The sequence below is a fragment of the Cyprinodon variegatus genome, unplaced genomic scaffold (genome assembly GCF_000732505.1).
Source record: "Cyprinodon variegatus isolate N-32 unplaced genomic scaffold, C_variegatus-1.0 Scaffold123, whole genome shotgun sequence".
NCBI classification, from domain to species: domain Eukaryota; kingdom Metazoa; phylum Chordata; class Actinopteri; order Cyprinodontiformes; family Cyprinodontidae; genus Cyprinodon; species Cyprinodon variegatus.
Genome location: NW_015150576.1, coordinates 212,361 through 225,890, shown reverse-complemented (window position 1 = coordinate 225,890; position 13,530 = coordinate 212,361). Strand labels below are relative to the sequence as shown.

Genomic DNA, 13,530 nt, shown 5'->3' with positions numbered 1-13,530 from the left:
GTGGCTGGGCTCTCCCTTAGAGATAGGGTGAGAAGCTCGGTCATCCAGGAAGGACTCGGAGTAGAGCCGCTGCTCCTCCACGTCGAGAGGAGCCAGTTGAGGTGGCTCGGGCATCTGGTTAGGATGCCTCCTGGATGCCTCCCTGGTGAGGTGTTCCGGGCACGTCCCACCGGGGGGAGGCCCAGGACACGCTGGAGAGACTATGTTTCTTGGCTGGCCTGGGAACACCTTGGGGTTCCTCCTGAGGGACTAGAAGAAGTGGCTGGGGAGAGGGAAGTCTGGGCCTCCCTTCTTAAGCTGCTGCCCCCACGACCCGACCCCGGATAAGCGGAGGAAGATGGATGGATGGATGGATGGATGGATGGATGGATGGATGGATGGATGGATGGATGGATGGATGGATGGATGGATGAATGGAGGGATGGATATGTATGATTAAAAGCCTCAGTACAGCATTACTTACATGCTTTAGCTTCAAAGAAATCCCAGAATAAACCCTTAATAAAACATGTTAACCCCAACTCAACAAAATGTAACATCCACACTATTAATACAAAACATCGTTTTAATCTATGGAGACTAAAATAATCTAATTAGGTATATATCTAGTTTAAAATAAGCTAATAAATCACTGGAGAGAGGGATTTGTTGGTCACTTATTTTCTTAAGAAAGCATTTATGTCATTAATACTTTGGTTAATTTCTACTTAATTTTTTATTTAGACTATGTAAAAACTCTAATTGTATTTTATTTTCAATTTCCTTTGAAGGAAAACAAAACAAATACAATTATTTTTAATGAAAGCAAATTCAATGTAGTAGATTTTTTTTTTTTTTAATCCCAAATTATTTGAATTAAGCTGAACTGAGAGCAAATTGGCTGTTTGCTTGGAGAAAAGTTGCAGACCCATAAGACAGAAACACCTAATAAATTACTAGGAAATACCGAAACTAGTTAGCTGTGTTTAACTTTTTCAGTCAACTATAAACACAATATGATAAGAAATCCCATTTAATTGAGCCACTCTTCAAAATAAGAGCGTGCAATTAAAGAAAAACAGAAAATGGCTAGAAGAAAATATCTATCCACTGACACCAGCTATTAGAGCAATATTCACAATCAAAACAGTTTAATCAACTGGAGGTGTGAAGAATGAGGCTTGGGGAGGAGTGATAAGGAAGGAAGAAAATGATCTACAAAGCTCATTGTTAAGGAACTGCTGCCAAAGGAGGGGGATCATGGAGCTCACCAGGCCTCCATTAATCCCATTAGATGATGTCGATATATATCGAACAGACATTTGGGAGAAAGATGATTCTATCCTACAAACACAGACCTAAACGTCTGGAGTTTTACTACCTCTAGCTTTTTTTTAGGGAAAGAAAATCCTTGACTGTCAGTTGTAAAATAAAAGATGATAATGGGAAAGAGCACCTCATGCCCACTGTTGAGTTCAATGGAGTTGTGATGCTGTGGGTCAGCTGCAAACTGCATCTAATTTCACAGCTGAAGACCACTGAAATTAAAGATGAGTTGTTTACACATCCTTACCATGTGAGCCCTTAAACTCACTTTATTTATCTAATGCAACCCAGTTCTGTTTTCCTTTTACCTCTTTAAGCCACAATGACAGAAAATAGTCACGAATTCATAAAAAGCCAACAAACTGTAATTCATTTCAAACCAAATCTAGAGCCAAGGAAGCCAACAAAAGAGGAAGGCGGTGATAATGATGTGGGTGCTACAACTTGTCGCTGGCATCCAGCTCCAACCGGAGGCGGGCCGCTAAACTGTAAAATGCAGCAGCTGATGGGGTTTCATAGCTGCTGCACACATTCAGACAATGATAGGAGCCAAAGCACAGCAGGCAAACAGAGAGCCTCACTATGTTGGACTTTTAGCCAACAATTCTGATGAATTCTGACATTTTTAAAGCTTCAAATCACAGCAAAAATGAATGAAAAGCTGAAATCATGTGCTGAAATCAACAGAGATGGATACTTTAAAGCATTAGCTAGAGAAGTAAAAGCTAAAAATAGCCCACCAACTACGCTCTTTCAAAAGTGGATGTGTTTTAACAAGTCTGTTAGGCGACTAGAAGGTGTCAGATGAATTTTAAAAGCCTGATGTGTGAAGAGACAAGCTCCGTGCATTTAACTGTTAGCTCGAAAATGATGCAAGACTTTTAAAAGTTATAACACTCAAAGTATCCTTAATGTGAGAGCGTTGATTCACCGCTAGTTTTACAATCACTGACCCTCAGTTGTCAAAAACAAGCCGTATTGTTTGCAACTTATACCCCCTTCAAAATAAGGCATGCAAATTTTCCCTTCCAGCCTGACTTTTAATGTTGTTTTAGAAAATGCACTGCAGATCACTTTTAAAAAGCTTTTGATATTCAATGTGTTGTCAATTATAAAAAGGATGAGTCTTTCAGCCTCACTGAGATGCTGTCTAGAGTTACTGGAAAGCATTATGGATAATGAGATTCAACTTCATCTTTGTGGAAACAGGTGGAAAATGCAGGAGAGGGAAAGAGAAGAGGGCCTGTCTGCTGGACTTTGCACAAAGCTAATCCAGAAAAGCCAGAAAGCAAAGCGAGCGGCATTATGTAATCTAAGAAAAAGAAAAAATTCTAGCAGAATAAAATAGAGAGTGAGCGAGGCGTAGGCGCCGCCGCCCACGGCCAGGGAGGATTTTGGCCTAACAGAGAGAGCTCAAACAGTTTGTTCTAATTCTTCTGGGCACAAACACAGAGCTCACTTTTGTTTTAGGCTTTACTTTTTGTTGCCAGGTTTCTCAAATGTTTGCCCTTTGTGAAACATAGAGGCTAGATTAAGAAAAAAAAGGATTAAGAGAAAGTTTAAAAACTCTTAGAGAACAAAACTTTGATTTAAACCATAAATATCTGACTTTTCTCAGAACAATTTCCTTTTAAGATTCAGCAGCAACACCTCACAGCTTAAGGCTGGAACATGTGTATCATTTAATAAACCCCTCTCAGTAATTACACATCGTTTTAGGTCGTATATAAACGCAGGGCCATAAAAAGTAGAATCACACATTTTAATATCAGAGTAAATTAAACTGAGTGAATGCAAGAGGCAGTTTTCCAATAACAACTTGATTCACTGAGGGGGAAGCAGCCATCCAAACAAGCTGCCCCTGTGATGAAATGTAGCTGAACCCTTGTTAAATTATGACTTAACGGATTAAAAACAGGTGTTTATGTTTTACTAGCCACCTCCACACTGATTGGTGTTGGACCTGAATAATCGAGGGATCAAGTAAGTGAGGAGAACGGAGGAACAGATGAGAAACAAAGTCAGGGACATCCATCAGAGGGTAGAGATACATTTCTAAGGTTTTGAGTCTCCAGCTAACAAAACAGAGAACCATTATCCGAAAACTAAAGAAAACATAGAATGTGGTGAAGCTTCAGAAGGCCACTAACTTCTACCAATGTTGTAAAATAGAGATCAACATGTATTCAGTTAAAGATGGTGGTGGTAGTGTGGTGGTCTGGGACTACTTTGATGCTTCAGGACCTACTGTGATGGATGGAACCAGGACTTATGCTCTGGCTTAAAAACCTGATGGAACGTATTCGACCATCAGATTGTTTTAAGCATAAGGAAACTTTTCCTGAGTAGCAACTCCCATTGGTTGGTCCATTTCTAAGCTTTTAAGCAAAGAAATATCCGTCCATCCGTACGTCTCTACAAAGACGATTCAGTGTAATAGACAGTTGCGTTCAAAGTCTTTAAAATTAAGCTGAAAAAGAAGCGTTAAGGCAGCAGAAACAGAGTGTTTGAACAAATTGTTCTGCTTGATGACTTCCAGTCTTACTCTATAGGCTCAAAGCTGGATTTTCCTTGGGAAGAATCTAAATAAGCAACACTGGGGAAAAAAATACCTAAAAACTTTTATTTTCATTCCCTTTTGTGAAATCAGTGTAAGTCAAAATATAAAACGACTCACCTCACACATCTGCAGCTGGAACAGGCGGCGCTCCTTCTCCATCTCCTCTGCGATCTCAGCCCCGGTGATCTCGGTGCGGATCATCCCATGCTGCTTGGCGTGCTCCCGCTTCTCCTTCTCTATCTTTGTACTGAAACAAAACAAAGGAAAAAGTCACCTCTGATTCTAATCAGGACAAACTAGGAAGCTGGTACAGTACAGCTTCATCGACTTACAACTTGGCCTCGTAGTCCTTCCACGCTTTGTCGAAGGGCTTCTTTAAGTCCTGCAGACGCAGAAGGACTAGATTCAGTAAAGTCCAATGAGGTCAGTTTGAGGACTGAGATATTTGTGGAGTTTGAAAACATTTTACTCATGATTCACAGCCTGATTGCCCAGTGAAGACAACGCCTCTTCTTTAACCTCCAACATGAGGAGTTCATGACCCACTTACTCTCTTTATACACCACACAAAGGCAGTGTTTACATCTGCCAGATTTACGGTTTCAAAGGAAAATTCCTCTTCTTTCTCCCCCGGTCTTTCCACTTAATCACAGGCAGGGGGGGGTTTCAGATGGATATAGACATGCTGACGATGCAGAGTCCAGTAAGACTGTGAATCTTACCCCTTTCACGCCTTTCAAATCCCCCTTGAGCAGCGAGTCCAGGGTGAAGATCACATTGTGGCTGAGGCTCTGGAGCTGCAAGAAAAAAAAAAGGTTTCAACAACTATAGGAAACAGCTGATGTGTTCCTACAGTGCGCCAGAAGCAAATGGTTGATAGATTCTCTTGAAGACAAAACAATGACTCTGTCTAATAAACAGAATGTTTCTACAGAACATGATAAATGAGCAGGCGCTGTAATTTAATTTGGAACATAAATAAGAAAGAAACATGGAAATGAAATGAAACTCGTCCTCCTCGTCTGATGTTTAAAAACTAGACGAGCATTAAGTGATTTCTGTTTTTTTTCTTTTCTCTGCTGGAACTTTTCACATAATGACAAAGACTAATAGACAGACAACTGATGAGAGTCTGTTAAATGTTTACTCCTCTTAACAGCAGAGAGATTAAAACACAATGAGCTACAAAACAAAAAGAAAAAATAAATGAAATGACTCCAAAATTGCCAAAGACGCCAGATGGATGAAGCTGCCGCCCACACACACACACACACACACACACACACACAAGAACTTAGCAATTTGCTGAACAGAGCAAAGGCTCATGGCTGGTGGTAACACTCATTTTTAAACAAGTAGATTTGTATTTTTAAGCACATTATTGATGGTATTTTGTAGCTTTACAGACATTACTACACCAAGAAGTGTTGGTTGATTGGATGGATACGAACCTCGGAAATTGTACTGTACAAAAAGAGTCTAATAATTGAAGATTTTCCGTACCTGTCCAGATCTGTAAAATATTTAGTCATAATTCATTCAGGTATTTCAAAACACCAGCTGTGTTTTTATGTAGTGTTATAGTTGCTGTAGTTAGTGTTGCTAATGTTATATGTGGGGAGAAAGTTATTGTAATTTTAGCAACACTATCAGAAGTTAATATTTTATATATTAATAAAACAAGGAATTTCAGATGCTGACTTGCTAGGGAAGGGGTGGAGACAGTTTCACAGAAAGCATGGATGACGTGAGATTTTGTTGTTGTTTATCTTTTTACTTTTGAAAGCCAAACAAAGCCATTGGCATGGGCGTTCTAGGTTCACCTGATTCTCCCAGACAACAGAGATTAAGGCCCCGTCCACACGAAGTCAAAACGAACACGAAACGCTAATATTTTCCAGAACGTTTGTCATAAAGATGGAGACGTAAAATAAATGTGATCGTCCACACGAATGCATGAAAACGCTGCAAAATGTATGCCAGGCCTGTAAGTGGCGCTGTGGTGCCAAAGCAAAAATAGGCGACGAAATGTTGGGCATGCGCACCAATATTTATACATGGTTGCCCTGCGGGTCCATTTTCGTGGTTCAGTCAAATTCGGGTGTTGAACTATGTCGTCGATATTGCTCTGTTCTTCCTGGAGATATTCCAGAAGAAGATTCTGTTGTAAGCCCGACAGCAGGGTGAGCAGCATGAGCAGCAACCATTCAACACAGTACGGCGCCATTGTTGTTGTGATACTGTGTCGCGCATGCGTGTTTAGAGGCAACGCTATGACGCATGCGTGTAAAAAAAAATGCGGTTAGAGCTTAAAGATGGAAACTCGAAAACGGCGTTTCAAAATCTTCCCACTCTGAAGGCTAAATAAAAAAAAGATTGTTTACAGACCCCCGAAACGCCGGCTTCGTGTGGATGAGAGGCTGGTTTGGTGAAAAATTTGTGCGTTTAGGCCAGGGTTTGGCTTCGTGTGGACGGGGCCTAAGTATTTTGGAGCAAAGACAGGAGAAGCAGGAAATAAGTATAAAAACACATTCAGAAAGAGCTCCAGACGTGGAAAGAGGCTGCCCAAGCGCCCCCCCTCTGGAGTTAAGGAAGCACGGTGGGAGATCGGAGGAGCCCGCCAAGGAAACAGCACGCCAGAGCAAGTAGAGATGGCAGCAGCTTGCCGGTGCTAGCTCAGGAAGAAAGTGGAGAAGCACAGCTGGAGATCGGAGAAGCCCACTGGGGAAACAACGCCATTGGGGAGGGACTACAGCTGGCTGGGGCTAGCTATGGAGGCTAACTACTGAAGAACGAAGGAGAGCAGTATGAGATTTGGTAAGTCATAGAACAACGGAAGGAGCACATCGTAGGATCTGCGCAGCCTGCCGCCCAACTAGAGTGGGGGAGAGAAGGCATCAGCTGGCCGGCGTCTGCACTGGAGGTAGGACAATGAAACAGTCTTTCTGTTTTTTTCAAAAGCCACCAACAACAATATTTTCTCTGTCTTTCATTTTGATGGGAAAAAAATAGCATGGCAATGTGTAATTTCGTCCTATGCTTTAGTAATTTGCGTATTTATTGCACAAAAATTGCTTAACTAAGTTTAATAATCACTCAAGAGTAATACCTGATAAACGAAAAGGATAGATAACCAAGCTCAGCTTAATCCTCTTTCCTACAATTTCATCTTCAATATTTGTTTTTGTTTTTTCAAAAAAGCTTTGTCTTTTTTCATGGTGCAACTTACAGTATCTTGTGCATAAGTAAATGTAAAGTCGGACACGTACCCAAACATCGACTATGTAGCGAGGGGTGTCCTAATTCCTAGAAGATAATGAAGCCTTAACCGTTTTGGCTTCAACTCCAGGGTGTGTGGTCACTGGGTGATGAGTAGTCGTTTAAAGTAGGGGATGTATTGGGATTGCGCCTTAGTCTATTTCAGTGTTTAATTCAACCAGCAATACTGAGAATTAAAAAATATGTAGAGGACCAACTTAAAAAATGGACATCTGACTGCTTGCACACCTTGAAGGTCTAAGAGTAGTATGCTGGTTAAGTAATTGTGTATAATGTATGGCAGCTAATATATTCTATCGTCCTTCCCCTAAATTAATACAGGACCTTAGATGGACCAACCTCCTGTTCAGTTTATCGGAAAATGAAGCTTTATAAATAAGAGCAGAGATGCTCAAGGGTGTTTTATGCAAAATACATTTTCTATCGTACATAAAACAGACTTAAAAAAAAACAAAAAACGACTGGATATATGCTAGAGCACACAAAATGAAAAATTCAGCCATTAGTTCAGAGGGGGTTTGCTCAATTCAGAAAGTCTCTTCACCATTTAAGTTTTTCAACCTTGACAAGAGGAAAGGTGAGTCGCTTCTTATCTTTATGAAACACCAGCTTTATTTTTTTAACCATATCTGCTAAAGCCTTTGGAGAGGCGGGAAAGACATGATTCGTCCTGCAGCTTTTGTTGCTGCAGCTTTGCTCAGCGGCTCCATAGAGGTCATTTACATGACTACTATGCATTTAAGACCCTGTAGTTGTTAGCCAAGTCCACTCTGATACAGCAGCCACGCTGAAGGAAGTAAACAAGCACTAATGGGCACTAATGTGCTCCTTAAGTGCCTGTCTTGCATATGGCCAACATCAAAATCAATCCTTCACCGACCGGCTGCTGACGAGCTCTTCCAGCTCCTCTTGTTAACTGTCACAAAGGCTTTTCTCTTCTAACCACACAATTCTTGGAAATACAAAGACAAGATGATGCAGGGAAACTGGTTAAATGAGTTAGTGTAAACCCGGGGACACATCCAGGACATGCTCTTGGTCGTCGATACTCATTTGTCGTACCAGCTGCCCTCAGGGTGCAGCTATCGAGGGCTGATAACTCGATACACTGCTGCAGATAAGTTTAACTTAGAGGGCGATTGAGAGAGATCCGTTCACTTTTCCACAATACGCTGGTTCACAGACAGCGGCATTTGGTTTGGGTAACAAAGACACACTCAGCTGTTCCCTGCTGCTGCCAAGTGTATTTATGTTGTCTAATCTCGCTGTCAGCCACACGGGAAGAGAAGGGAAGGAAAGGCCGGGATCTGGCTCTTCTTCCAGCAGCAATCGCTCACAGAGGATTTAAACAGGACACGTTATTTAACAGGAACTGAGGGAAATCCATGGCAGGAAGATAATAAGCGTCTAAGGGTACAATTCTCTGGCAAAGTTTTCCACTGTGTTTATTTTAAAAGAACAAAGTTAGGCCATGTTTTAAAATTGCACTGCAACCAAACACTCCTCCAGGTCTAAACCTCTGACGTGCCACATTCTTGGTTCTGTTATGTGTTCTTTTGAGTTTTACTTTACTTCATGTTTTCTAGTTTTATTGGTTTAATTCTTATTTTTTTGTGTTTTCTGGTTATATTTCAGTTCTCAGGTTTTTATCTGTTGCCCTCTTGTGTTGGTCTCCTTTTTCCCTAGCTCCTTGACACCTCCTGCTCTCTTCACACCTGCTCCCAATCTGCTCGTTAGTCCTCTCTTTGTTTCATTCTCCCATAAATACTCTCCTTGTGCAGTTCCTCAGTTCTGGCTCCTCGTCTAACTTCCTCCAACCATGTCTTACTGTGTCATTCTCGTTGTGATTTTTTCCCCCCTGAAGTCTCCATGGTTTCTGGTTTCACTTTTTACATGTTTGATTTTTGGATTCCTGCCTCAGTTGTCTGTTAACCCTTCATTAAATCTACAAGAAACTCACCTCTGCATCCCTGCCTCTGCATTTGGGTCCTCAAACCACAACCACAATAATTTTCTCTCCAGAATTTCACCTGTCCATCACAGCTTGTTCCTAAATCTGTAGCTAAATTTAAAGGTATAATGGAGAATTTTCGGAAATTTTTGAAAAGACCCAACCTCTCCATTGAAAACAATGCACATGCACAACCCTGTACCCACTCCTGAGAGGGGACCCTTATAAAATGTGTGCGAGAGCATGCACAAGTCCATTTCACCTCGTGCACGCTCTGTTTAAAACTTGCTTTTTGCATCTCTCATACAAGCTTACTTTCCGAAAGAGGATTTGCTATTTTTCCTTTATGTCAGACTCACCACCTGTAAATGGGACAATCACTTTGGATGGCCTTACGTAAACACCAGCATGATTGACAATTAGGAAGACCACTAATTTTGATCCTCCACTATACCTTTAAGCAAAGTCGATGACAAGATGGCAAAAAATGAGGTCTGAAAAATAGGATTAACAGTATGTGAAAACCTTATAAAAGCATAAAGATAAGACCTGACCACTTTATATTAGATGAATTTAGCTTATCAATAAAACAGGGCTTTATCTGCTAATTGAAGTTTGTACAGTTGCACCTGGTAAACCTGGTTGAACCGTGCATTATACTGATTCTAAGGACTCATATAAAAAGAAAATAATTTCTGTATTCTTAAAGGAGCAGTTTTCATCCAAAGCAGTTTAAGCAACTATACAAAAAACATGTAACCCCATACTCTTCTTGCATAAACCGCCGCACCTGCTTCAAATACCAAACCTTACAGGGTGACATTAATCCCTTTATTAGTCTCTTTATTACAACAAAATAAGAGAGCTTTATTTTTAAACCAACATTAATCCGAATTATATGTTTAAAGCTTATCTTATGCAATAATGTTACCTATTTATTACTTATCTTCAACAAGTTGAATACAACTTATATGAAAGACTCAAATTGAGCTTATATAGGAATCTTGAACATATATGAACAAAAATTGTCTGTATTTTAAGCTGATAGTAACTAAACAGAGATTCACCAAAACATCCAATGGTTACTAAAACAGTGACCGGTTGCTCAGAAAGTCAAAATTAAACATACGTAACCACTAACAGGTGACACAAACAACACTGTGGAAGCTGTTACTGAGTTACGGGTTTTCTAATATAAGTAAATTATCTAAAATTAGGAACAAGGAGGCAAATCTTAGACATTTTTTTCTGGCTGCTATCGACAAATAGATTGATAGTGCGATATCTCTACATACACACTACTGTATATCAAAAAGAATTGGCTAAAATCAAGTTTTTCAAAATACAATCTGCCACCTTCTAAACCAAAATGTGCCTGTTAAAATCCAGTTATTTTACGATGCGTTTTCTGTATAAAACCATCTCATTAATTCATTTTTTTATTGTAGAAAATGAAGAAAACCAACAGTTTAAGAAAAATATGGAACCTTGAAAAAAGGCAAGGATGTTTTTAAGGATTACAAGAGGAAAATGAATTACTTATGCAGCAGCCAGTCAGCCATGCCAGCTCATGTGGGAGACTTTTATACAATTTTGAAAAGTTTAGAAAATGAGAAGAATGTCTCAGTCTGCTGTAGAAACCTGTATTTAACCCACCAGTGACCCTTGAAAATCAGAGACCTAAACTGACATCCTAACCACTCTGTGCAGGGACAGGCAAGAAAAGCAAGCTGTGTGACAACATGTTTCCTACTGCTATAGTTATGAGGTTGAAACCAACCTCCAGGGCAGACATATAAAAAAAAAGAAAAAAGAAAAAGAGGTCTACTCTAAATTATTGTTTTGAAAAGGGACGTTGAAAAGCTGGACTCACCAGGTTCTTCAGCAGGGCAGACAGCTCCTTGGTAAGGGAGGAGAACTTGACAAAAGCTGTCCCCAGATCAGGGTTGTCTCTGCTGATGAAGTTGCTACCAAACTTATCCAGAGCCTGGGCATAGTTTTCTTCATTCTGCACATGATCTGTTGGAAAATACAAGGAGGTTAAGCAGGAATCACTTTATACACACTGAATCCTGACTGGTGTTTGGCACAAATAGCCCATCTGAGGAGGAAAGGAAGTGGCCTGCTGGTTTAGCAAAAAAAGCTTTCAGTGTTGTTGAATCTACACATTTTTTGAAAGTCTCCCAGCTTAACATGTATACATTATTTAACATAATTTTCATGATAAGATATTAGCTGGTTTTTGGTAACTAAATATCCCAGTTTCAAAGAGCACCAGTTTAAAACCACTAAAGACGGTGCAGTTTACCCGTCTCCCACTAAAGGAAACCCACCCCTTTTTTCCTTGCGTTTCACAAAATACTTATTTCTTTAATTAAAATCAAAACATGAAAAAACAAAGATGTGATGTTGTGGACATTTAAGTATTTCTGATAGCCAGGTTGATTAAAAAAATAGAGAAGCAAGTTATGAATGACTGAATTTATCTAAAGTTGATTGATCTTATCAATGATTACTTGATAATTGTCATTAAAAAATAAAATAAAATGTTTCTCTTGTGTAAAGATCATCTTTGGATTAATATAAGGGGCTTCGTATTTTACACAAAAAGTTGTATTTATTGTGTCAGCTGTATTAAATACTGATTGAATAAACAGAAATATGCTTTCAAAGACATTATTAAACAAGACATATTTATAAGATATAAAAAAGCAGCAATGTTTTAGTTTACTGAATAAAAAATATGAATAAAATATGTGAAACACTAATGATTTACATTCTACAGAAAAATAAAACTATCATTTAAAGACAGGGTATGCCACTTCAACGCACTGTCAGTATATGTGGTATTTGAAATTTCACATTTAAATCAGGTATGTTGTTCTCTAATTGCCCTTATGAAATTGAATTATTAAAGATGAATTGTAAATTGTACTTATTAATCCATTATTAAATACTGGAAATTAAAAATGTTTTTCCAAATCCTATTTCTAAGTGGAGATTTAAAAACCAAAATTAATTAGTCGGATTACAAATACCTCAATTAATGCCACATTTAAAAAGATTATTTCTTATTCAAATTTTTTTTTCAGTTGCGTTTTCAAATCCTTTTTGAAATTGCCTTTTCTTTTTGCTTTACTCACTCCATTTACCTTTCCCATGACAGGAGGTGCGCTTTGTGGATAAATAACCTCAAACCCCGGAGGAAATAGTCTTTTTTAACAAAGAACATTACAAATGTTTTGCCTAATGCCTTCCATTTTTTAACAACCAAACACAGCAGAGAGTATGACACTACCCTTTACTGAAGCACCATTTAGGTGACAACAGGACAACAGAATCACAAATGCCCCATTTACGCTAACCCTCCAAAAAGGATCCATGCCGAGTTCGGACCGAGCACGGTCCAGTTTAGTTACAGTAATCTCGGTCACCGCGTTTGGATCTTTTTCATCATGGTTTCAAAAGGGTAGTGTAAATGGGGCTATAGTGTACCCTGTTGACATTAAACAGAGAAAATAATCCTGGTCCAGACTCTGAATTAAAGTTTCTGCCCTAGCATGCCTCTGCTCCCGGCTTTACTCCTCTTGAAATACTAGTAAGACTCCGCTTAAGAATGAACAGCACTCTAGTGGATGGCAGTGACATTACATCACAAAAAGAAAATACTTTTTCTTAAATCAGGTTATCATGATATCTTTTTGCAACCTGCTTCTAAAGTGGATAACATGTAGCTAAGGTTAAAACCTTTTTGATGGAGTTGTCCTGATGAAATATAGCCCCATTTACACTACACTCTAAAAACCGATCTGTGCAGAGCTTGAATCAGTTAACAGTGCTGAGCTCTGTTCCTTAAGACCATTTACACACAACGCTAGCACTCTTCATCGCCTCCTAGTGACGATCTACGGCACTACTGCTCTCTAAAGGTAAACAAGCAAATCAACATGGCAGCTCCCCAAACATTCAGGAAGTTTGCCGAGAGTCAGGCAAAGAAGGCAGCCTTTAGTACATTTACTTAAGAGTCAGCTTTTTGGAAGTGGATACGACAAACTAAAGTGTAATCAGAGCTTACAAATGCAGGAAACAACACCAGCAGATTGAGGTTCATCACAGTGCTAAACAGAATCATCACTGGAAATCATGTAGGTAGGGAAGCTAGTATTTTTATGAATATCTGAAATTTCATGGTTTCAAGGCTGACCGTAAAGAGATGAGGCGGTCTGCTCATGTTAGCACGGTTCAGTTGTACCTGGCGCGTTCAGGTTCAGTTCTGTGTACAATTTACATTCATACAGACTAGGGATGGGACGATTTATGAAAGCCGTCCGAACCGTTCGGTTCGACTGTCTCGGTTCGATTCGCGTGTGTTTCGTTTGGTTCATGTGCTGCTCCTTTTTCTCATAGGCGAAGCGATTACACTCCAGAGCAGAAG

General features: G+C 39.6%; 1 protein-coding gene across 2 annotated transcripts in view; it reads right to left on the bottom strand.

The window, feature by feature from the left end:
- The window catches only part of asap1 (ArfGAP with SH3 domain, ankyrin repeat and PH domain 1), a 77,631-nt gene that overhangs the window by 31,234 nt on the left and 32,867 nt on the right, over positions 1-13,530 (bottom strand). The window contains exons 3-6 of one of the 2 annotated variants that reach the window (XM_015375676.1): positions 10,969-11,114; positions 4,588-4,662; positions 4,198-4,247; positions 3,983-4,112 (exon numbers count right to left, since the gene is read on the bottom strand). In XM_015375676.1, coding sequence (XP_015231162.1) covers positions 3,983-4,112; positions 4,198-4,247; positions 4,588-4,662; positions 10,969-11,114 — 401 coding nt within the window. Of the gene's footprint in view, positions 1-3,982; positions 4,113-4,197; positions 4,282-4,587; positions 4,663-10,968; positions 11,115-13,530 lie in introns of those variants that run through there. The other variant, XM_015375675.1, reaches the window with a different exon arrangement.